We start from the raw sequence: 25,673 nt of genomic DNA, 5'->3' as shown, positions 1-25,673 counted from the left end.
CCGTGACGGAAACCAGAGCACACGGAAATGCCGTTTATCTTACTGCTGCAGCGGTACCTATTTATCTACTTGCACTGGCATGCTTTCAAACTGCTAGGTTGGCAGGAGCTGGGACAACAATGGGAGCTCATCCCGTCGCGGGGATTTGAACTGCCGACCTTCTGATCAGCAAGCCCAAGAGGCTCAGTGGTTTAGACCACAGCACCACCTGCAAGTACAAAACCCAAGAAAGGGTTAATCCTGCTCCAACCTGTCTGCTAATGAACCCTTCCACCCTGCCCTCCAAAGCAGTCAACCCCACAGCAAAAGCTGCAAACCTACAGGCCTCTCGAGTGAGAGTGGGCTGAAGGGGAAACGAAAAATCACTCAGACCTCCGTACTATGTCAAAATAAACTTTATTCAAGATCACATAATTTGCCCCATTTCCCACCAAAGCGAGAGACCGCTGCAACCTTGTGAATGGCAAAGGGGCAAGGGGAAAGGACTATATACGAAGAAAGTACAGCGGTACCTCGGTTTAAGAACGATTTGGTTTACAAACTCCACAAAACCGGAAATAGTGTCTTGGTTTGATAACTTTACCTCAGTCTAAGAACGGAATCAACGGTGGAAGGGCACCGGAGGCGGGAGGCCTCATTAGGGAAAGCTCGCCTCGGTTTAAGAACGGTTTTGGTTTAAGTACGACTTCTGGAACAGATTAAGTTCGTAAACTGCGTAAACTGAGGTAGCACTGTACATAAAGTCCAAATGTATTTCGTACACCCCACACTTTTAAGCAAAGCTTGGCTCGTTCTTACACTTCGCTCCATCAGAGGCTGGGTCTAAACAGCCAGCAGAACAAAGCTGTGGAATAAACCACGTTACTTCCCCATTTGCAGCTACAGGGTGGCAGCGGAGAAAGCTGCCGTAGGCAGAGTCTGACCCTAATTAGCAGTGGCTCACCTGGGTTCCACAAAGGTCTCTCCCTGCCTTACCTAGAGATAGTGGGGTTGAACCTGGGACCTTCTGCATGTGAAGCAAGAGTTCTCCTCCTGTGCTACAGCCTTCCCCCAAGGAGGAGTGCAAATTCATGGCAGTGGCAAGGAAGGGGTGAAATGGGGTGCCCCCACTCACCACTAGAAGGTGGCCCTCAAACAATAGGTGCTGAGGCTATGCTGGCCTCCAACAGGAAAGAAAGTTTCTGCACTCCTGTTGAAGGGAATGGTTATTTTCAGCTCAAAGACCAGCCCGCTGAACCATCTTTTCGGGTGCCGGCCTACATAAAACTCTTGCTAGCAGAAAGCAAGCACTGCGGGCAGAGGCCTGGAGGCGAACTTTTCTCCCTGGGTTTGCTGGTGTTCTTCAAGGGAGTTTACACCTAGGAATAATAACGAATAGAATCGCCTGTAGTGTTGGCCCCACTGCAGCCGTTCTACCTCCTCATTCTGCTGCATGTATAGACAAAGCCTTGAATCTCTTGTGAGGTGATAGGCCTCTGAAAGGTGAACGTCTCCACCTCCAGTGCGACAGGGAGTAAGGCCCACTAAATTCTACAATGGGACTCCTCCCCCGCCCCCAGAGTAGGCATGGTTAAAAACAACACCAGATTAGGTGTAGTACTGGTAAAGAGAGCCTGCAGGATCAAATGTATACTGCTTTCAGGGCTGTGTCACCTCAGGCTGCAAGCAGAGGCTCGCCTTACTGAATGCTTCTCCATGCCCAAAACCCCACACACAGAACACTAGCTTTTCTGGGGAGGAACCTACAATCATGTGGACCCCGCTACCTGAGGTGAAGTGGTGTGGTGGCTTACCCCCAAAACAGGTTGATCTCCTTACTCCTAATTCTCACACGGACAGGTTAAGCTACATCAAACTTCTGCCAGATTATTGAAAGCAACCGTCCTCGAAAATGCCACGTGTCTGATTGACAATGGAGTGTGTGAAATCCCAGCCACACGGAGGGGGATGTTCTCGGTCAATGGCATATGTATGGTAGAGGTTAACTCCTGATATCCCACAGCTTGACTGGGAACGGGGTGGGGGGAGCTTGCGCTGAAAGCGCTGCTGTTGCCATGGCTGCGAGCTTCTCCGCTGAATAACACCAGTGCTTCTGGGCTTGGGCCTCGGGCCTAACTTTGTGGCCATCAGGGAGAGAGGAGGATATCCATTGGTAGACTCAGTTGCTGGGTTTGCCAGTGGTTGCCAGGTGACAAAAAAGCCATTATCACAGAAGGTTCAGCATTTGTCATAGCAGTCCATTCACAGTTCACAGACAGGCCATAGACCTCCTGGTGGGTGAGGCAGCGGAGGCGAGTGACCCATTTTGGAGCATGGAGGTGGGGTAAAAGCTGTTCATCACTCCCGGCCCAGCCGGTAGATGTGGTGTTGTGCCCCGTGCTCACTGGCAGACACTTCAAACACGAAGGCCACACATAAAAGTAACTCCTGAGTTTCTTGATCCCGCAAAACCTGGGGGGGGGGGGGATGAAGCGTATTCTTACAAGTTTCACAGCAGTGCAAGGGGATAATCCTGCCCATATCTAGGAGCGTAATGAGATTTCCCTAAATCTCTCCCACAGGGAGCTTGCTGCAGCCCCCATAGCAAATTTGACAGGTGCTGCCATCTTCCCTTCCCTCACCCTTATTGCTGTGCCAGGTCTCCACTGCCTTACAGCTGATTCACAAATTGCAAAACACAAGCATTAAGGGTTGCTTCCCAATTAAAAGAAGCATAAGTCTGTCGATTGAATTCTGCTCTGTTCGGTTATGCCTGTGTTTCCGCATGAGAAAATATAGTTCTAACCAACACATTATTACATCATGGATGCACAAGGCACAGCCAGCATAATCTTAGAAGAGGCATCACGCCACACTGCCCTTCCTATCCTACATGAAGGAATGTTCCTAAGCTAGAACTTGCCACTGGAGGATTTTATAAGTGCCATTTAGATTTCCCACAATGCATCACTCTGGAGAGCTGTGGGAAATTAAAAGGGTGCCCTGTACTGACTTTGGGTCAGTCAAGGACTGGAGCTTCTATTTATGGAGAATTCAAGTTTTGGCTTGGCTCCCTATTCTGCCTTCTCCTCCCCCAGGGAAGGAAAGAGAGGGATAGAGATAGAGATAGAGATAGAGATAGAGATAGAGATAGAGATAGAGATAGAGATAGAGATAGAGATAGAGATAGAGATAGAGATAGAGATAGAGATAGAAAGAGAGGGATAGAGAGAGGGATAGAGAGAGATAGAGATAGAGAGAGCGCAAGATGGCCCCTCGTTTCCTTCCCCAAATACCTGCAGGATGGTGAAGTTTTCAAGCACGCTGTCCATCATCGGCTTTTCTGGCAGCGTTCGCAGTTTGCGGATGAAGTTGATGAGGTACTCGCACAGCGGTGAGCGCTGCAGCTGGAAAACAAAGCGTCCGTCTTCCCAGTGGGGAGGCTCTGCTGTCTGCAGAGTTGGGGAGATGGGAGTGGTTAATGGCAAAGTGGGCATATGAGACACAGAGAGAACCTACTACATGCACACCACCTTTGTCCAAAGGAAGAAGCCACCTCTCTTCCTCACTCACTGTAGGGACAACCTTCTAAAAGGAGCAAGACCCACACTCCTAAACTTAAAACGATGCAAAGATAAGTTTGACTGAAATTAAGCCCCCCCACTTCCAAGTACTGTAAATCTGTTTGTGGGATGCAAATTCTTAACTCCTCAATGTCCAGTAGCAGATAAAGCTTAACACACTCGCACACACTTAAATTCTTAAACATTCTAGGCCAAGTTGCTCTTGACCAGGCATCCCCAAACTCAGCCTTCCAGCTGTTTTGGGACTACAACTCCCATCATCCCTAGCTAACAGGACCAGTGGTCAGGGATGATGGGAATTGTAATCCCAAAACAGCTGGAGGGCCGAGTTTGGGGATGCCTGCTCTTGACCCTGCAGATCTTCCTAGCTTCCAGGCCCTTCTATAGTTTAAGACATGCACAGATTTAGCATTAGGCTGCAGGTCTCCCTTTTTTTAATGGTCTCCATTGGGTGAGTAGGGTACCAGGCTCCTTGCATCCAGCATATCAAAGGGAAAGCTTCAGATGAAAGGATGGAGGACTTGCAGCCTTCAAGATGCTGGAGCCGAACTCCCATCAACCCCAGCCAGCCTAGCCCAATGGTCAGGGATGATGGGAGTTGGGGTCCAATATCTGGAGAGCCAGAGCTTCCCCGTATCTCTGCCAGAGCAGAAACAGCCCTCAATATGTTGTTGGACTTTGAAGATCGGTCAGCCTCAGGCCAATGAGCATGGGCAGCAATGTCGGAGGGGCACCACATTGGTACAAGAGAAGGCACAACAGCTCAATGTGATTTGCTCGCAAAAAGCCAGAAGGTTCAACCTCTCACACACAATGGAGTGTTAAAAGCATCGGGAAACAGGTGGCCTGAGAGATTCCTGCCCAGGGGCACTGCAAATATTTGAAGGGATGGGAACACAGACCCTTGACACAAATCTGCATATGCCAGTTTAGATGCATAGATGCAAAGGTAGTCCCAGCAGCCCTATAAGCAGGGTTTGGGTTTAAGTTTGGGGCGGAGAGGGAAAGGCAGGAGATTTGAGGCTCAAGCTGCCTGGGTCACCCTAACAATGCTTCTGCCCCCACCCCAAATCTTGGAGAGAGAGAGAGCATGCAGCAATGGGATAAACAGAGAAATAGGCTGCATGCACACCACACCTTTAAAGCATGTGGCTTCCCCCAAAGAATCCTGGGAACTGTGGTTTGCCAAGAGTGCTGGGCAGTGTGGCTTTGTGAACTACATTCCCCAGGATTCCTCATGGGCGTGGTGTGTATGCAGCGGGTAAAAGGCAACTTTCATTGTGGCCGATGTGGCTACTTTTCCACAAGCTGCTGCACTTCTTAGGCGTAAACAAACCCTGTTCCTCCGGCACCCCCACCCGCCAGTGTGGCAACCCCCTCTTCTCTCCCCATCCACTCCCCCCCCCAAGTCCCGTCCTCCCCCTGCCAACTCTCCCCTGCCCCCCCGCACCCACCTCCAGTTTTTCCACCACCTGTTTGCCAAAGGAGCAGACCTTGGAGGTGCAACTGAGAGTCAGAGCCCGTGGGCCCTCGTATCGGCTGCTCACCCCATAGAAGGCCCCTCCTGTGCCCCCTGGTTCTTCTTCAAGGAGGGGAAAGCTCAGATCAGCCTATGGTAACAGGAGAAATGGGGGAAAATGCAGTGATTTCTTTCTTTTCTTTTCACCCCCGCCCCGGCTGATATAAAAAGCAGGTTGTCATACATTTCAGGTAGTACTTCGTAAGTGGGGGGTGGGACAGGAATGTCTATTCTACAACTACTTGCCACAGCAGCTAAACAAAAACCCCACATGCAGAGAAGTAATATGCCATTGAATATCACTTGCTGGGGCAGGAGGATAGAGGGTGGGGATCACCTTCCTGCCCTATTTGTGATCTTCTGAGGTCTGGCCTTGGTGGGTAAGACAATGTTCTAAAGTTTACTATTGATGATTCATTTGGGTTGGCCTTGGGGGGTGTTTGCAAGTAACCTTGCATATCCTGTATGCAATTATTGCTTCTGTGAACCATTGCAATTCTATTTGCTTGAGGACCTGGCTTTTGTGTGCATCGTTATAGCAATATAAATGCATAACCATTATCCTATACACAAATAGCAAACTAAGTTCTCCAAGGGCCAATCCTGACACTGCCGAAATAACATCAGCCATGCCACAAATGGAAGGCTTCGGAAAGCTTGTGGCTCCTCCAAGGTTTTCAACAGTGGGGAGCCACCCTATACTGCAACGTTTTGTTGCAGGCTCACTGGCAATTTTTCTGTAGCTGTAAAGATGCTTAGAGCAGCTGTCAGTTAGCTAGGAGCAGAGACCAAAGCTCCCTTGCAACAGTTTTTCTGGCTGGGACCCGCCGGATCCTATTTGAAGCTGGAAAGCAGCTAATGCGCACAGCTGAAGCAACAACAATGTACTCATTAGGTCAGTATTCAAAATGGCTCATTTGCCCCCTCCACCCAAACAGTGATGGAGCCATGCCAAGCTTTTCTAGGAGATCTGGCATGAATGTACCCAGAATCTGCTTTATCTGCTTTGAACCACCAAGGCAATCCACCGGCCCCAGCAAACTGGCCAGGTAAATATCTATACATAATGCAGCAAAGGAACTTTTGCGTTCCTAGCTTGTTGGGGATTGAGGAAAGCAGGGCGATTCTCACCCAGAACTTGACCAAGAAGAAGGCATGAGGAGGCCCCTGGTCATACAGGTCTCGCAGCCCACCTCCCCGCTCAGGGAATTTGTCGTAGATTTGGCGTACGTCCACCGTCTCCAGCGGGGAGTCAGAGGCGGGTGTCGGGTCGATATGCACAAAACGGTGTTGCTGCTTACACTGCCGAGAGGAAAGGGTGGAAGTCAGAGATGGAATGATGAAGACTGGCACCAGCTGCCTGAATTTTGATTTACTGAATCGCTTGCCAAAAGAAGTTAGAATGCAAATAGCTTTTTTTTTTTTTAAAAAAAAAGTGCTTTACAACAGCTTTCAATATGGTACTCGTGCTAGTCTGTTGCTGCACCTTAAGCTAAGGACTAACGCATTTTATTATGGTGTAAGCTTTTGTGGACTAGGGACTACTTCATCAGATGCAAATGTTACTGCCGTGATCCTCCCAATTAACTCGGTAAAGCAGGAATGCAATATGTGCAATTCTGATATTGCTGGGTTGCTGTTGTTTTTAAGTATGACATGTTTATCCTGCTTTTCCCTCCAGTGAGCTACAGGTAGCACACAATGTTCTCTCCCCTTATTTTATCCTCACAATAACCCTGTGAGGTAAGTCAGATGGAGAGATAGTGACTAACCCAAGATTACCCAGCGAGTTTCACATCTAATTAGGGATTAGAAACCTGGATTGCACCAACTCTAATAAAACACCCTAACCACTAAACCACACTGGCTTGTGGTCAGAGGCTGAGAGACAGCAACTTACTCCAGGTCACCTAAGAAGATGAGCCTTCAGGATCAGGCCAATGCCCCACCTACTCCAGTATCCTGTTCGCACAGGATAAGTTCATGGCAACGGTGGGATCTGAACCCCCAATTTCCCGCCCTACACAGCTCAAACCTTTAGCTACTTCACCACATTTCTGTCTCTCCAAATTTAATCTTGAGATGAATATCAGCCTACAGTGGTGCCTCGGAAGTCGAATGAAATTCCAGTCTGGAAGAAACCAAGGTGCAGCTTCCGATTGGCTGCAGGAAGCTGTTGCAGCCAATCAGAAGACACGGAGGATGTTCGGGTTCCAAATAACATTCTCAAACCAGAACATTCACTTCTGGGTTTGCGGCATTCGGGAGCCAAAACGTTCGACTGGCAAGGCGTTTGGGTTCCAAGGTACGACTGTACTGGTGTCTTAAGCTTAGCTTCTGCACTTGCTGCATGTAGTTTCTTATACTCGTCCCTCCATCCACTTCTGTTTATCAAGCCCTGCCCTTCCTCCAAGGATCTCAGGGCAACATAAACACGAGCTGTCCTATTTTATCCTCTTAAATAACCCTGTGAGACAGGTTAGGCAGTGAGACTGTGACTGGCCCAAGGCCACCCGCTAAGCATCTCATCACTGAGTGCAGTCTTGAAACTAGATCTCCAGCACACAGTCAATTACATCATCAGGCCAACTCCCAAATTTTTCAAGACAATATATGGGGACAGCTGGCACGAGGCGCAAGTGTGCGAATGGTGTTAAGTATAGGTACACATCTCACCGCATCTTGTTCTGCCTGCCGCTCCACAAACGCAGTGAACTCCACCAGCCGAAGCATTTCCGTACCAATGTGGCTTCCCTGCCAAGAGGTAGCGCTGGGGAGGCGGGGGGCTCTCCCTGGGGGCGCGTGGTAACCTGCCGAGCCGAGGGAGAAGGCACTGAGACCGACTGGCGCACTCTCACCCCCCCCCGCCTCATAGGAAGGCAAGCGGTTTAGGAAGACGGTGGCTTACCTGGGACAGCAGCGGGTGCTGGGACTGGGATGGGGTATGGCGCTTGGAGGATAGGCTTGACGCTATGGGTAGGAGGGAGAAAGAGGAGAGTCAAGATATGGCTTTTCAACAGGGGGGCATTGCAATACACACACAGACACACACACACACACACTTGTGTGTGGTGCAGAAATGCTAGACAAATTGCTGCTCCCAGCAGTGTGTGTGTGTCAATGACTGAAAACAACAACAACAACAACAACAACAACAACAACAACAACAACAACAACTTACTCTAGAGTGTCTCGGGATTGGCTTGCATCCCCTGTCCAAAACTGGAAGAACTCTGTGGACTGGAAAAGTCAGAAGAGTTAAAAACTGCACTACATACTTAAGTTAGGGCTGCAACATTTATTCTGTTTACTCTGAACTGATGAAATCAAATTTTAAAACCGTTTAATTGACCAAGTTAAAGTGATTATTAAAAAACAAACAAACAAACAAACAAACAAACAAGTGTTTATAAAAACTAAGACTGCATCTTGGAAGAGGAGAATGCCTCTTCTGTGGTGATGACATCTGCTAAGTCATCTGATCTAAAAAACTTAGGAAGCATGCTTCTTGCTTCCAAAACACGGTTTTTGCCCGTATGCAAATATAATTGACTAAAGCTTGTACATATGATCTGTCAGCTGAGGTTTCATTTGTTCAGCAACAACTCTTAACTTAAACACCATTTAATAATAATTTCCACTCTCCAGGAAAGAGCTAATGATCTAACACAGAGAATTATTTTGAACGTCGCCAAACTACAATTCCCAAGATTCCTTGGGGAGAGTCGAGAGCTAAACTGGCACAAACCTTAATCTAGGTTTTTAGTACAGAAAGAGAACAGGAACCGGGAACCTGTGGGCTTGCACGTTTTGCTAAACTATTGCTCTCAACAGCCCCAGTGGGCATGGCTAATTGTCGGGGATTGTGGGAACTGCAGTCCCACAACATCTGGGAGCCCACAGGTGCCCCATTCCTGCCGTAGCGTTACAGCCCCATAGAAACCCCACCTCACAGCCCCTCTCCCACATGCTTACGGTGGTGCTGGGTGGGTAGTGGGGTTCTGACAAGCCCAGTTTTTCCTGGAGAACCGTGGCAGATACGAGTTGAGCAGAAGACATGGCTGCCATAGTCTGAAGCGCTTTGTCCTTTGCTACCTGGTCCTTGAAGAGAGATAAATCCTGGTTTTCAAATGCCCGTTTCCCTTGCGCAGGAGTTCTCAAAACATCCTACCCCTAAGGCCTCTTTTTCCACACTGATTTCGCTACTGAGGAATGCCTGCAAATCAGCCGTGAAGGGTCTGGAAGTTTCAGGGGGTTATGGGGTGCATAATGACACACACAACTTTGACTGTGGGGGTAATGTAATTTCTTCTGGGGCTATCACCCCACAGGAGACATTTGTAGGGGACAAGGTGCTATATAGGCAAACCATCAGTCATCACCTGTCTTCTCATTGAGGAAGCCGATGATGAAGGGATCACTCACTACTGGAGAACAACTCTCATCATGCTAGACCATTGGCCATGTTGGCTGGGGCTGATGGGAGCTGGAAGCCAGCAGTGCCTCAAGGACAGTTGGTTAAACACCCCTGTTATAAGGTGTTCACCCTGGAGTGCCTAGGGGTTAGTCCCCTTGTGAGCCACTGAGTTACAAACAATAGTATAGTTACCATCATTTACATGCTGCCTTTCCTTCCATTATGGAATTCAAGGTGGTATATATTGGAATTGGCGAGACCCACACCTGGTTAGCTCCAGAAAGTGGGCTGCATCAGTTGCTGAGGCTCAGACCACACCCTGAAGAATTGCTTAGAAATCACTGCACTGGACTCCATTACAAAGAGAGGTTGAGAGAACTGGTAGCCCACCAAAGTGGAGACTGAGAAGAGACAGGATAACCATCTTCAAATATCCTAAATGGTTGCCACATGGAGGATGGAGCAAGCTTTTCTCCTGCCCTGGAGGGTAGGACTCAGACCAATGGCTTCAAATTACAAGGAGATTCTGACTAAATATCGAAGGAGCTTCTGACAGGAAGAAGAAGAAGAGTTTGGATTTGATATCCCGCTTTATCACTACCCGAAGGAGTCTCAAAGCGGCTAACATTCTCCTTTCCCTTCCTCCCCCACAACAAACACTCTGTGAGGTGAGTGAGGCTGAGAGACTTCAAAGAAGTGTGACTGGCCCAAGGTCACCCAGCAGCTGCATGTGGAGGAGCGGAGACGCGAACCCGGTTCCCCAGATTGCGAGACTACTGCTCTTAACCACTACACCACACTGGCTGTTTGACAGTGGAACGGACTCCTTAGGGAGGTCAGTATCAATATCGTCCTATTAAAAAATCTCCTCAGAAAACCAGGATTCCTGGTTTGCAGTCACACTTCATTCTTCCCCTGCTAATTACTAAGCTTTGTTCAAATCTCAGAACTCAGAACTCCCTGACCTATCCCCTCCAGCCTGGCCTCTACAGGAAAAAAATCACCCTGATGTTTGGCACCGAGAAGGCGGCCGATAGACTGAAACAATGAAGAGTTCCTTTAACTGCACCTTCAGTGTCTCTGACATGGTAGCAGAGCTGCATCACAGCCATGGTGGGGGGGGGGGTTCAAGTGGGCTCCTTTTGCTTGCTGAAGCCCTTCAGGGCTCCTCTTAGCATCGATCAGCGAGGTTTCCTTAAAACAGGCCCACCTGCTCAGGGCAGCTGCCTGTACTGGGCCCCTTTCTGTCTGCCTTTGCTCCTTCGTGTCGAGAGGCGCTCAGAGCAGCTGCTAGGGAGCCATCATTGTTAATTCCTCCCCAGGGCCCGATGCAACGCTCCTCCATCAGGGATGTAGGAGGGCCAAGATTAAGACGGATGTCTCCCCTTGCTCGCTGCAGCTGCTCAGAGCTCCTCTCCCAGCTCCAAGCAGGACAGGTGGCATGGGACAACAGTCTGGAAAAATCAACACGCGTTGACTTTAAGAAAACCAGCCCCTTGCAGATGCAGCACAATGCTACTTTGGAGGTGACAGGGCTTTGGGGAAATTAAAATGGCGGCTACCTCACTGTAGCTCTTCTCGCTTGCCACCACAGCTGCTTGCCCTGCTTCTGTTACCTGGTAAACTCAAGGCGCTCACATTAAAGCCCTAAATGGCTTAGGACCCAAATATCCCAAAGTGTGCTTTCTTTCCTCAGATGCTGAGGTCGGCAGCGGGGGCTGTCAGATATTTGGGGTGGGGTGGTAGCAGCCCAAGAGAAGGCATCCCATGTGGCATCCCCTAGGCCTGAAGCCTTCATTATACAGTATACAGTGGTACCTTGGTTTTCAAACATAATCCATTCCGGAAGTCCATTCTAAAACCAAAGCATTCCAAAGAGATCCCCGCCCCTGCTCCTGCTTGCACAGGAGTAGGAGCTGGATGGGCCTGCTCAGCTGGGGAAGTGCAGGCTCTATCACACTTTCTATTGAGGGGTTCACGGCTGCGCTACCCCTGAAGGAAGAAGTTTAAAGGAGCTCCACCTCAGCATCAGAGCCCCTGCACCACCCGAAGGCAGCCAGGTGGAATAGTTGCTGGGGTGGCAAAGGTGGAGGCAGCCCAGCAGTTGCATCTGAGAGCCCCTAAACCACTGCTGAGGCAGCTGTCATCAGGCTGTCTCCACACTGGCACATGATGCTCCTGTAAACTTCTCTAGTGAGGTGAACGCAGCCATGTACCCCTCAATGGAAAAGTGTGATGGAGCCTGCACCATTCCAGGTGAGCAGCCCCGATCCAGCTCCTACTCCCATGCAAACAGGAGTGGGGCGGGGATCTCTCAGCTCTGAAGTGGCGGCTTTCTAGTCCCCAGCTGAGCTGCCCCATCCTGCTCCTATTCACGTGCAAACAGGAGCAAGGGCACTCAAAACGAAAGTGTGGCACTGAAAAAAGAAGTGTAACACTCAAAACGGAACAGTTCCAATTCTGAAAAAAGTTCACAAACCAGAACACCTACTTCTGGGTTTGCGGTGTTCGAATTCCAAGTTGTTTGTGAACTAAGTTGTTCGTGAATTCCAAGTTGTTCGTGAACTAAGCTGTTTCAAAACTGAGGTACCACTGTAGTTGCCACCTTTGACACCTGAGAGATGTGTTTTCAGGAACCACCCTATTCCAGTGACTGTAATTTGTTTTAGCTGTTTTTAATGTTGATGGTGAATGATGCGTAATAAACGGAACACATAATAATAAAAAACAATTCCCCCAGAGATGGGGAGGGGGGTGGGTTGATTGATGGCACGTTCCCAATAACTTCCCTCAAACCTAGAGCTTGTCCCAAGTACCAGCAAAGCATTATGGGACTTTGGGGGGGTAAAATATGTACCCCCTTACTACTCCTCCTTCAGCAGGACGGGTAGGGAATCCAGAGGTGCAAGCTTGTCATAAACATTTCAGGGAATGCAGGGAAGGGACTCACCTTGAGCTTGGCCTGAATCTCACGGGTTTTCCGCCGGGCCAAAACCTGGATGTGACTGGAGACCTGTGGAAGGAGTTGGGGGAGAGACTTAGCAGGAAACTCTGTGGAGAGAAAGGGGGAAATCTCACCAGGCCTCATTCTCCCCACACACCTCAGATTTATATCCTGCAGTCTTAGGCTTCATGTCAAGCCCATCACGTTTACCTGTTTCCTTGTCCGTGTTTTGCCTGTCCTCAGTTTAATGTAGCGGGCAATGAGTTCATTGCGGCCTGAGAGAGAAGAGGCAGGAAATCAGGAAAACAACCCATCCAACTTGGGCACCATATACAGAGGTGGAATTCGCCCGCCTCTCTTGACCATGCCGCTGACAACAATGCTAGGTTGTCACATGGGGCAGGTTGCAGCCTCCCTAACTCTGCACATGCTCAGAGACACAACCCTGCTAACTTCTGAATCATCTGGACTGTCAGGTCACACCCACTGCAGACGTTTAAAAAAGGTGGGCAGATGCAAACCTGACCCCTCCTCCAGCAGACCTTACACACAGTTGTCCCCCATCACCAAAAGTACACCCTACGCTGCCTCTAAAGACCCCGGGGTGCTTTCTGTGGTTTTATCTTCACAACAACCCTGTGAGGTGGGTCAGGCTAAGAGAGAGTGACTTGTCAAAATGCAGGATATTGATGCAGCAGTTCCCTAAAAGAAAGGGATGCTACAAATTGCAGAACTGAAAATGGAATTGTCATTAGCCGCTCGCCTATGGAGAGTAAGTACTGCCTCCAGGTGAGTCTCTGTCCTTATAGGTCTAGCGCGACACATTGTGGGGCCTCTGTTTACAACGGTGCATTTAGCTCCCTCATTTCTCTTCCTGGCCCTGCTGGCTCTTTTGTTTCTTTTCTGTCCCTAAAGAGAGCCTTCTGCACAGCATCTGTGGCACAGCATCATGAAGGCCGCATCTGAGGACCACCTCTTTCCCCCTCTCAGAGCTGGAAGGGAAAAGGCACTGCTAGCGGTGCAACGCAGGAACACAGCACCATCAGTGGCTACCTTCCCAACTCCTTCCATTTCTTCAGGGAGCTAGAAAAGCGTCGTCTTCTTTTTTTACTTCACGTATTCTAAGCCCATTGCTTCTCATCATATATTATGGCTTGCAGGACGATCCCCAAAGAGAACCAAGGACAAGAGCAGCCGGTCTAATGGGTCAAAGTTAAGTTCCACCTACCGTACATCTTCCCCTCATCCGAAAGAATGATCTTCCGCCTCCCACAGGGTGGGTAGATGGCCAGGGCCTCCTGGAAACTCTGCTCAATATCTGGGCTCCAGACCCCTTCTGCATCGTTGTCCAGACCCTTCTCCCCAGTGTCCCCCATCTCCCCAGAGGGGCTGGCCCCCTCGCCCCAGCTGCCAGGCTCTATGGTGTCAGGAGGGTTACCTGGAAGAAAGCAGAACAGGCGGCAATCAGATCTGGGATGGAGGAGCGGAAAGTTTCCTAACTGACAGGAGATGGGCAACAGCTCGTCTGCATTTTCCCTTCTTTACCATTTGGTTGTTTTTACCTGTGGAAAGCTTGGTGTCATATAGTTAGTCCTAGACCAAGGGTGGGGAACCTGTGGCTCCTGGGCTCCTACCTCTCCCCATTCCTAGCCAGCATGCCCAATGGTTATGGATGATGGGAGCTGGGGGTTCTCAATAATATCTGAAGGGCATTGGAAGCCACCTTCCCAAGTTAGGCTATTGGTCCATTTAGCTCAGAATTATTTACACTGGGTAGATAATATTCTCTAGGATTTCAGACAGAGGACATTCCCAGCCTACCTGGGATAGCTCAGATGGTACAGCATGAGACTCTAAATTGTGGGTTCAAGATCCACACTGGGCAAAAGACTGTACAACTAGTACGGCAAAAGACTAGAGGACCCTGGTGGTCCCTCTTCCAATGCTACAATTCTATGCAGAGGACTGAACCTGGCACCTTCTGCATATTTATTTATTGCCTTCCTATCCCAAGGAGCTCAAGGTGGCATACATGGTTCACCCCCCTCTTCATTTAATCCCCACAGCAACGCTGTGAGGTAGGTAGTCTGAGAGAGGCAGTGACTGGTCCAACATCACTCAGTGAGCTCCATGCCCAAGTAAGGATTTGATCCCTCGTCTCCCAGGTCCTAAAATGACACTGGGATATGCCCTATATACAGGGGTACCTCATGTTAAGTACTTAATTTGTTCCGGAGGTCCATTCTTAACCTGAAACTGTTCTTAACCTGAAGCGCCACTTTACCCAATGGGGCCTCCCGCTGCCACTGTGCTGCCGGAGCACAATTTCTGTTCTCAACCTGAAGCAAAGTTCTTAACCTGAGGTACTATTTCTGGGTTAGCGGAGCCTGTAACCTGAAGCGTATGTAACCTGAAGTGTATGTAACCCGAGGTACCACTGTACTTCTATTGTGAGTTAAGTTGCCCATTCCTATGCTGACCAGAGAACTGATTGGAAGCAGCAAGGCAAATAATATTTGTTGTCCAGCATTGTCTCAGCAGCAGTGGCTATCAGATGCCCCCGATAAACTTATAACTAGAGCACAAAGGAACAACTATCCCCTGCTCTTTGATCTCTGTGTCTCGTAAACAGAGGTATATTACCTCTAATAGCAGAGGTTCAATTTAGCAATGAGTAATAGCTGCTGATACAACTACCCTGTATTTAAAGAGTATTTAAGTGAGAGCAAGGCCATCATCTCAAGTTTTAGCTGTGACAAGGAAGGGTTTCGACACCGACAGATGCTCCCAGATTACCAACTTTTTTCCTTTTTCTATCTTCTGTAGAACCCAAGATCTGAGGCAAAAATGTGCAGCCCCCAATTCTCAATTTGTTTTGTGGGGAACAAGCCTTCTCCTACTTTTCAATGTTTGCAGCCTGTGGGTGAAATCCCACCCAAATGACTGACATTTAGGAAAGCGGTTCAAGCCATTGAGTCAGAGGCTAGGGTGAAACTCCCATTATCATTATTGACTATTGGTTTGTGACGCCCTTGAGTGCTCCTCACTGCTGCCCAATAGAAAGTTCAAGTATGTTGGATTTAGTGTAGCTGTGATTAGGCAGTAGTACGACAATTAAAAATTAGCAGTAAATCAGGCACTCATGCCCTAAGGACTTATTTCATATGGGGGGGGGGGAGTGATTTTCTTCTCAATTTGTGAACATGGTATAGCATAATAGACCCATATTGCAGGGGAAAGGACTATGGCCGAGATTGTGGGTTACGCCTGCCCTGCCAAGTACTGTTCTTATGCCCATTTTCCTGGAGGAAGTGAAGAGGTAACGTACGGCAACCCTGAAGTGTAGTCCCATGTTGTTAACCTGGTTTTTGGGGAGTTGCTGTTTTTAGTGAAACGCAGTGAGGAGAGGTCTGTGAAGCTGATCATAGCAGCAGTGCAATTAATTAAGGTCTGGAGGAGGTGAAAGGAGACAGGACAGGGTTTCTGTGGGCAGGGGAAAGATGTTATCTGGGTGCCAGTTTCACCCGTAGGTAGACAGCAGGCCTACTTATTGAAAACTAACAGAGCAGTAGATCTAAGATAGAAGTTTCTTAAGAGGCCTGATCTGCCTAGGCCTCACCACCGCTCAGCCACCAGATCTACTAGCGAACTATGGTTTGTTAAGGTGCAGAGAGTTGTTAGGAGGCTCTTATTTCCCTTGCAGAGCTACTATCTTCCAGAGTTCCTTGGGAAGAGGGATTGACTGTTAAAACCACTCTGGGAATGGTAGCTCTGCGAGAGGAATAGGGGTCTCTTCTCCGCACTCTCTTTTTTTAATTAAATATTTTTATTCAGTTTCCAATACAAGATTTAAACATACATTTTCAGTATTATCACAGATACATAATTTTGACTTCCTTCAGCTCATTCGCGAATCTTCCGTTTTCTAATCTTCTATCTGCAATTCTAAATTTAACATTGCCTTTTGTTTTAAATAAAACCTATTCCCTTATTCCCTTTTTTACAGTGTTTCTAATATTATTTCTTCAAAAAGCATCCTGTAAACCCACAAACGTTATTTGCGTATTCTTCTCCACACTCTCAACAAACTGCAGCTGCCAGAATTCTTTAGGGGAAGTCACAACTTTTTCAAGTGGTATCATAGAGCTTTAAATGTATTGTGTGAATTGTTTCTATTCATGGTGGAGGAAGGGAAGGCTAAAGAACCATTTCCCTGGTTGGGGAGAAAGGTGCTGAGTACCAGCTAAGGAATAAACCCTACACAAATCCGAAATGGAGTCCCTAAGATGGCTGGATGGCGCCTTGAATGCCTCCTTCCAGCAACTCCTGCAGCCAAACCAATGCCAAAAATATTTCTCTGCTTTCCTTTGGACTACATCAGCGAATCCAAGAAGTGGGTCTTGTCTGGGCAGCCCAGGACCTCCATACACACTGCCCAGGCATGCACAGAGGGGATATCACTTCAGTGCGGCTAATGCAGCAGTTTGACGTCACCCCTGGAGGCGCACTCCATTGCCTCTTGAGACAGACAAGATGCTAATAACAACAACATGATAGTATTGAGGTGGGTGGATTGGCCTTTGGCATCAATATCTATATGGGGTGGGGGGCATCATACGGACACAGAGCAACATGGGGGAAAGCAGCACCACTGACAAATAAAACAAATGGAGCCAAAGTGGCAAAGCTCTTAAGGGTGATAAAGAAAACAGCATGTTTCTCCATTGGGGGGGGGGGGAGAGATTCTAATTGACAGTTGTTAATAGCAAGGTTTGCCTCATTTTGGGAAGGCGGTGGCCAGTCAGTAGACCTTAGGTCTACTGTAGACCCAGAAAGCCTTTAGCCCCCGCTGGTGTTGGTGGGAGTGAGAAATTTGTACCGGATTGGAGAGGCGAGCAGGGTTGAAATGTAAAGAGCAAAAACTGGGTTGTTGTTGTCGTCTGAGTGGAAAGTCCAGCGTAGGCCAATTAAGTCTCCTCCAGAGAAACCAGATTGATCGGGGAAAGAAAGAACGAAAAGGTGTAGGCCTCTCCTGCCCCCCCCCTCACTGTTCCCTGTCAAGTGGAAACCCGGTTCTTTGCCTGGTTACGCCAGTACAAGTGACCCCTGGGAGCACAATCAGCAGCAAGACAAAGAGTCCTTCCAGCATGGATTACGTCTAGCTTTAAAAGACAGGAAGGGGGCTGGCTCTTTAATCTGTGATCAGATTCCCCCCACCCCGCCTTTTTGGATTGTGGGCCTGTATTTCCTTTGCTAACCCTGCACCACCGCTGCCGCCAGAAGGCTCCCAACAGCTGCAACCTTCCCAGACGGATAAAACTTTTTACGAAGAAAGGCACTTCCCTGGCGTGAGATTAATCACAACCACAAACTTCCTCAGAACCAGGCCAAGGACATGTGTTGTGGAAGTCAGAACAACTGATTTTGGTTTTTTTTTTGCTTTTGTACCGAGGTTTTCCTCTGATTTTTAAGTGGCAAAGGGGCGGGGTGAGATGGAGAGGGAACTAGGCTCGCCTGACAAACTTCCCATCCACAACAAATCCAGAGGGAACAGCTTCCTTCAAGTCTCCTCTTCTGGGGGGGGGGGGGTTGGCTTGTCCCACCCAACTGGATTTCCTGTACTGCTGCAATCTCGAAACCACTTCTACTACTTAAGTGATTTTCAGAGTGCAGCCTAGTTTTGGGAAAGCTGAGCCATAGAATCATCTGAAAGAAAGGCAATTGGATGTTCTTTGGCAACAAAACAAAGGTTCGAAAGAAGGACAAACATTGAACGGATAATTCAGACATAACAGTTGTGCACAAGTACCATCTCCGCATAAACCAATATGAGTATACAATGAAGAATATCGTCATCTGGACAATCCAAACTGAAGCATCTCGCCTCAGACATTAGGCAGACATTTTGAGCTGACATTTAGTTGATACCCCTACTTGCTCTGGGATATCTCCACACAAGTATGGAACAAAGGAAAGGAGAGGGTATCCATATTGCATTGCACAAATCCGAAAGAAAGAAAAACTGCTTGAAAGTGTTATTTACTGAGGAAAAACTAAGTGCTTGATATATAAACTCTGTTTATAAACAGCTCCGAGAGACTTGTAATAGCCACTTGTCTATGGCAAAAGGTGTGTGGGGGGAGTTGCCTTCATTCAAGCAGACAGAAGAGCTTTTGTATACTATGAAAGAGTTGGTTCTCTCTCCCCTTTTGGGCTGTCAAGGGGCCACAAATTGCTAAACATAGGTATCAACAGGCAGACATACATTTAAAACACATTTTAAGCATACAGCTTCCTAGGAACTGTAGTTTAAGGGGAACCGTAGCTCTTAAGTGAAAACTATACTAATCAGTGTACAGAGTGTCTATTTTCAGTATTTGAGTACTTTTTTTTTCTCTTAGCATTTTCCAGCAGCCTTTGTTTCTTTTCACCATGTTCCACAGCAAAATTATGCTCTTTTGACTCTGCACTACTGGAATTAAAGGTATTAAAGAATGGAGCCTATGCTTGATAAACTACAGCTACAATTTATATCAGATGGGAGTAAATCCCATGAACTCCAGCTATTTCTGAGTAAATTATGTTTCATATCCCACGCTTCCTCCAAGCTACTCAGCTAGCTAGCATACATGGTTCTTTCCAGACTCTCTTTTATCTTCTGAACAACCCTGTGAGGTAGGTTAGGCTGAGAGGTTGTAGTTGGCCCAGGTCAGCTTGCATGGTTCCTGACAAGATAGATATGTGAACCTGGGCCTCCCTGGTCCTAGTCCAACTCAGTCTTCCCCAACCTGGAGTTGATGACAGTTGTCTTGCAAAACAGCTGAAGCCACTGTACCACACTGGTTTAGGGATGCGGGTGGCGCTGTGGTCTAAACCACCGAGCCTCTTGGACTTGCTGGTTCGAATCCCCGCGACACGGCAAGCTTCCATTGCTCTGTCCCTGCTCCTGCCAAACTAGCAGTTCGAAAGCAAGCAAGCGCAAGTAAATAAATAGGTACCGCTGCGGCAGGAAGGTAAATGGCATTTCTGTGGCTCTGGCACTCGTCGCAGTGTCCCGTTGTGCCAGAAGCGGTTTAGTCATGCTGGCCACATGACCCGGAAAGCTGTCTGTGGACAAATGCCGGCTCCCTCAGCCTAAAAGTGAGATGAGTGCCGCAACCCCATAGTCGCCTTTGACTAGACTTAACCATCCAGGGGTCCTTTACCTTTTACTGCTTTAGGATTAGATGGCATGGTTCAAATCTTACCTGGGAGTAAGCATACGATTGACCTACACATTTTACTATCTATGTACCTTTCTAATAAAAAACATTTTCCCAACAGACCCTGCAGACTGTTATTTTGGAAGGCTCTTAATGCAAGTGGTAAACCCAAATAAAGCTAAAATAAACAAAAGGAATACGATGCACGGAGAAAGAGCTCCAGCAATTGTTGTTGGGGCTGAAGTTTTCTTTTTTTAAAAGGAGGAGTTTATGAAGACTCCATTTTGAGAACAAGCCAAACTGGAGGGCAGGTCTCCTTCAATGCCTTTGTATGCCACGAACTGAGGAAATGCTAATATAATTTTGATCCTGTGTAGAGCCTGCAAAATGGAGTAAAATTCCAAAAGACAAAGGTGGGATCTAGACTCTCCATTCCAAAAGCTTAACAGTTCTGCAGAGTTTGCAGCAGACACAGACAAAAGGATCAGTCGCAAGTAGCTCCGAATACACAACTCCAAAATGCCTCAAATGCAGTGTTTTGATTTGCTTTCCACAAGTTTTCATGTACAAAGGAAAAGAAAAAAAAGTTGCATGGAAGTTAAGAAAAGCAAGCTGCCCTCCACAAAGCAGCAACGGGCCCCAACCTCATCCTGTAATTTGAGAAACGCATGCACCCATGTGAAAGGTCATGTTTGTTTTTGGAACAAGTCACATCAAGGTCTTGTGCAAATGGAAACTGCTGTATCCAACCTGCCCACCCCCACCCCTCTCTTACACACACATTTACCGGCCCATCCTTACTTGCAGGCGCTGCAGTTGCAAAAGCCACAGCATGAAGCATACAACAGTTTCAGCGCCAACACACCTGCTCACTAGATGTGGCACACAGAACATTCAATCGCAACGCCACCTATACACGCAAGACAGGCAGACTGGCAAATTTTCCTTACGGCTTAACAAAACTCCCCCAGTGTTACCTGTTCCTGAGAAAACCAGCCTGAAATAAGACAACCTTTGGAGACACCGGGTTGTAATTTTAACCAAGTTCTACTCAGGATCAACCCAGCTGAAAATAATGAGCCCAAAGTTAATCATTTCCATTAGTTTCGGTTGGGACTACTACACCGCGTAGGGCTAGCGTTGGACGCAACACAAAAGTCTGTTTTTAAAAATATTCAAAGATGGTTTGGGCTTGAATGTGAGGAACTCAGGGAGATGACGGCTATCCATCCAAAAACTTTTTCCTGACTCTAGCGAAGGGCCTTTGACAGAGTGGGGTGGGAGCTGAGAGGGAATTGAAGCACCTAAAATAAAGGGCAGGCAGATGGCAGCTCTACTTCTCAGTAATGCCACCAGGGCAGGACTTTGGGGGGAGAAGGCCAGGATTCCTACTCAAATGAATGGGCAGAGAACCCCCAAATGTGGAAGGGGCTGCCGACATGTTGACAAAAGTAGCACACATTTCTATCTACAAGGACTAATAAGTCCCAGGTCTAAAATTACCCCCTGCAACTCTACTACCATTAGCTATTTGTATAATTGACAGTAGATCATACATTAACCTGAGTGTATTGTGGTTGCCCCAGTCTTTGTACTGTATAGTTTTGCTAGAGAGCTTGAATGCTTATTGCTACAATCCACTGTGGACTCTTATTCAGAAGCTGCCTTAACAGCAGCTTTGACCATTGGTGCATCTAGTGCGGTACTGTTCACACTGACCAGCAACAGCTCTCCAGAGTTTTGGACAAGGGAGTCTTATTGTAAGCTGGTTCTCCCACTCACAGGCAGCAGAAGAGAACTGGCTCCACTTCCCGAACCACCATTTTGCATCTGGCTCTGGTTGAGGGATCTCAGGGTTGAAGTAAAAAATGACGTAGATCCTTCAAGCCTGAAGTTGGATCACCATTGCCTTAGAACCAGGATTGCCAGATGACACTTCTATATTTCAGATCTTGGCCATCCATCCATAACACAGTAGGCATGACATACATTTGAACTTTTCCCTTTCACAGAACATTTCAAAAATGAGCCTTGTTTTGGCCTGTGTGGGCTCAGGTATTTCCTAACAACGCTAATCACCCACAAATCAGAATTTCTACCTTTTGATTTTTAAAGAGAGGGTTCTCCTTGCTCAGAAGTCTCTGAATCATCACTCACACACTCACGGATATCTTTGAAGGAGGGTACTCCCCCCCCCCCCCATGTTTACTCAGAAGTAATTCCCATTGTGTGTGGCTTAGAAGTAAATGGGAAGAGGGCTTCAGGAAGTGTTTGTTGACCCCTTGGGGCAGTGGGGAATGTACAGATCAGGTAAGATAAAGACTGCCCTCCCTTAATGGCTGACATTGTGAGGGAGAGAGGAGATGGGGAAAGTTAAAACACAAACACACACTACATCCCTTCCAAGAGGAGGATCAAGCTTAACAAAATAAAATTTGGAACAAACCCATCTCCGCCCTCCATTGAAACTCGCTATCAAAACGACACCGATTCACACAATTGCCCCCTGCAAGCAACCTAATGAACTCTTGGCTTTCAGACAAAAAGTTATAGCCCCTGTCCTTTACTCAGACAAAGAGAAACTCACAGGCACACAATCAAGCCATTAAAAAAGGTGTGGTACTCCCTCCCATCTCTCTGCTTCGAGATTTCACATTCAAAAACGTTTATATATATTGAGAGGGTTAACGACGGCAACCTCTTACTACTTACGTGCAAAATCAAAGAATACAGCGTGAAATGCACACAAATTACTGGATATTATAAAGATATTTTGAAAACATAGTCCCAAGCAATTCAGTGACAAATATATATATTTCAGTACCTATATATCAGTACCTATACATAAAATAAATTAAAACCATAATATATTTATGTACGCATACAGAAACCCTTACGCTTCCAGTCTTCCACTTCTTTAAATTAAAATTAAAGTAGTGGTCGACTTTTCCCACAAAAGAAGAAAAGTTGCAAGCAACGTTTTTCCTCCCTGCAAACCAAAAATCAAAAGCTAAATCAACAGCTCACCACCAGATGCACGTTTAAATCGAAATCTTCCCTGTCAGGGCTTGCTCCCAAATAGGAAATTAAACAGAACGAACGACTGGGAGGAGGGGAGGAAATATTACTTACTTTCAGAAGATACCCAAGAGGCCGGTTTTGTGCGCGCTAGTGAAGGCGGGGGGGGGGAGGGAGAACGTAAAGGAGAAACTTTCCCTGAACTTTGCTTTAAGGGGGGGAGGGGGGCGTGAAAAAAGAGAATAAAAGCTCTTCACCGCTAGGGTTAATTTTGACTCATCCAGGAGGTTCCTGCCCACTCCTTGGGATTGGAAATGGGAAGAGGAGCAGCGTGGTGGTGCGCGCAGAGGAGCAACAGGCCTGCGTGGTATTTTGGAAAGGTGACAGTTTTCCTCTGGAATCCTTGGAATGAGCAGAGGAATTAAATTAGCAGCAGTGAGTCAGTTCCACGAGGGGAGGAGCCGAGGGCTGGAAGGGGCGGAGTTTCGTGTTCAGACAGGACACGCACACACACACAAAAACACACGCACACACCCCGCCAAGCAGGAAACGGGACTAGGAAAGGGCGCGCGATACCTTTTCTTAGGGAACCGGGTGATAATGTTGCAAAACAAGGAACGACGCACAAGTTAACTTCAAGATGCAGGCAGCGTCACTCGTTTACATTCTAAAGCAAATTCGTGGAGGATAAATTAGCCCTAAATTGCTTCAGAGGCAGCAAGTCGTGGGAAGACCAGAGCGCAGGAAGCCACAGCAAAGGGCTTGCGTTTGTTTGTTTGTTTTCAAGGCCTCCTTGTAGGCTTCCCAGAGGTATCTGACTAGCAGGTACCAGAAGCCAGACAGAGGCAGCTGGCTATGAGGAAATCATCTTTCCTTAGCAGGTCTGAAAATTAGGTAAATACAACCTCGGATGGACAACAGCACATGACATATTGCACCGTGCCATGATTTAACAGAAATAAAGCCAAAATGGAGAAAAACTAAATACACCCTTACTGCTTCCATAGAAATTAAGAAGCTAAGTAGTAGCTAATCAAATGCCTTTGCTTAATTGATCATGAGCAAATGTGCCTATCTCTATAAAAGCTGAAGTTTCATTTTGCTGGCCTGGAGCATTCGGGTGTGTTGTAGCGCAATGCCAAGGAGGAAACACATCAGTAATGCTCTTAGAGAAGCAATTGTTGTTGCTCATGAAACTGGGATGGGTTATAAGGCCACCTCCAACCAATTTTAAGTCCATCATTCTACAATGAGAAAGATTATTCGAAAGTGGAAAACATTCAAGACAGCTGCCAATGTTCCCAGGGTTGGACGTTCCAGCAAATTCACCCCAAGGCCACCTGAAACAAAATGGCTAGGTTGTGCTCAGGTGAGGAACAAGCAGAATTAAGGAGTGTGGCAGTGAAATATGCAATCTCTCCAGTCACCACACACATGACTGACCAGCAGTTTTTGCAGAGGTAAAATAGACACTGTAATTTTTTACTTACCATATTTTATGTGGTAAGCAGAAATTTGGGTTAAATGGGGAGTGGGTAGATTTGTGTTTTTGATGTCATGTGGAACAAAGAACTTGCATGCATGAGTAGCCCTGATTCCATCTAGAATCTGACATAGACCATGTTGTAAACAAAATCAGACCTTTTTCCCTTATGGGGTATCCAATAGCCTGTATAGAGTCCTTACGTGGGTTCCCTATTGGTAGGAGAAAATAAAAGAGGCCAACCAAAAAATATTGAGAAGCAAAGCAGCTCGTAAGCCTGATCTTTATTAAAGCTGTTGCAACAGGGTGCCCTCACATGCAGGAGGATGGAGGAGGACCCAGAACAAAGGTGTGCCTGCCCTTATATAGACATTTTAAATTCCCTGCCCTGGAGCTCAAGACCACCCCTCCATACATCATGCATACATCACAGAAGGGGTGTAACCCAAGACCACCCCCCACAAACATCATACCTATGGTACATCATAGAAAAGGTGGTCTACAACAGAATTTGAATGTTGTTGTTTTTCCTGTCTGCCAGGTTATCTGATAATGCCTTATCTGATTGCCTTTCCTGGTAGTCTGGCCATTCCTTTGAGATGGTGATTTCCCAATTCCTGAGACAATGGGAAGGTTCCCTCACCCCCCTCCCTCCTTGCAGAGAAAACATTTGGTCAGTTTGGGAGTCAAAATGGTTTCAGGACGGTTGGTACATTTATTATATATATGAGACCTTAATTTTTTTATTTCAGAGGAGAGAAGGTTGTGCTCTACTCCTAGGCTTCTGATTTCCCATATGAATTTAGCGAGAGGGTTCGGAATGACGAAATCTCTCCCCCGCCCCCCCTCCAGTTCACACACATGCACACACTTCCCAGGCAGGGAGAGTCATTTCCTGGATTTCTAATCATGGTGGACTTTTGACAATACGGTACATGTCAGTTTCACTGGAATCATAAGTCACCACCTAATGGTGACACGGCAGAAATGCACCCATTGTTCTTATGGAAGCAAGTAGCTTCCTGGCCATGAGAACCAGTCACAGGAATCAAAGTGTTTATATTACAGGGCTGCTATACAGTGGGTTCCAAACCTTCTGCCCCCAGGAAACACTTTAATCTGTGATTTACTTTCTTTGTTGTTTTGTTTTTGCGGAGGGACCTCTGCATATCTGCTACACTACCTCCACACTGTGGAGTATTCTGGGATGCATGCTAGTATGCAGTTGTGCAGGGTGTTGTCCGCTCTTCTGATGTCTAGCTGTCACCCCGTGCAAAATATTAAGAGAGTGATTCTAAACAATTCATTCAACTCCCTGCTGTGGCTGTGTCCTGCAGGAAAAGACTTTAGGGTTACAGTTGCCAACTTTGTTACTGGACCCTGCTCCTGTGCTCTTAATGGTAGCTTGTTCTGCAGCTATTAGCAAGTGATAATACAGTGGTACCTCGGGTTAAGTGCTTAATTCATTCCGGAGGTCCGTTCTTAACCTGAAACTCTTCTTAACCTGAAGCACCACTTTAGTTAACG

At 47.3% G+C, this 25,673-nt stretch overlaps 1 protein-coding gene across 14 annotated transcripts; it reads right to left on the bottom strand.

The window, feature by feature from the left end:
* Positions 1-380: 380 nt before the first annotated feature.
* On the bottom strand, positions 381-23,534 carry TEAD2 (TEA domain transcription factor 2). Of its 14 annotated transcripts, none has more exons than XR_014518574.1 (12): positions 22,778-23,523; positions 13,672-13,881; positions 12,654-12,718; positions 12,450-12,512; positions 9,058-9,183; positions 8,264-8,322; positions 7,991-8,052; positions 7,759-7,892; positions 6,214-6,384; positions 3,908-5,173; positions 3,276-3,764; positions 381-2,451 (listed from the first exon to the last, which is right to left on the bottom strand). XR_014518574.1 is itself a non-coding variant. In XM_083472002.1 (12 exons), exons 2-12 carry the CDS (start codon positions 13,817-13,819, stop codon positions 2,338-2,340), a joined length of 1,155 nt encoding a protein of 384 aa, XP_083328128.1. In that variant the 5' UTR covers positions 13,820-13,881; positions 22,921-23,505; the 3' UTR covers positions 381-2,337. The 14 variants fall into 14 exon arrangements, 12 of the variants coding, with proteins under 12 accessions (XP_083328128.1, XP_083328127.1, XP_083328133.1 ...); XM_083472002.1 differs by having other exon boundaries at positions 3,276-3,431; positions 5,111-5,173; positions 9,058-9,177; positions 22,921-23,505; XM_083472001.1 differs by having other exon boundaries at positions 3,276-3,431; positions 5,111-5,173; positions 9,058-9,177; positions 22,778-23,504.
* Positions 23,535-25,673: the final 2,139 nt, after the last annotated feature.

Source organism: Podarcis liolepis, assembly GCF_965112155.1.
Source record: "Podarcis liolepis genome assembly, chromosome: 13".
In the NCBI taxonomy this organism is placed as follows: Eukaryota; Metazoa; Chordata; class Lepidosauria; order Squamata; family Lacertidae; genus Podarcis; species Podarcis liolepis.
The sequence above is the reverse complement of the archived record's forward strand: the minus strand, read 5'-3'. Positions and strand labels throughout refer to the sequence as shown.

Excerpts from the sequence above, each read along its gene's own strand:
- TEAD2 (XM_083472005.1), bottom strand. The coding sequence starts at position 13,819 with ATGGGGGACACTGGGGAGAAGGGTCTGGACAACGATGCAGAAGGGGTC. Across the intron at positions 12,513-12,653 it reads AAACACGGACAAGGAAACAG|GTCTCCAGTCACATCCAGGT; the intron begins GTAAACGTGATG and ends CTCCTTCCACAG. Across the intron at positions 9,184-12,449 it reads AGATTCAGGCCAAGCTCAAG|GACCAGGTAGCAAAGGACAA; the intron begins GTGAGTCCCTTC and ends TCTCTCTTCAAG.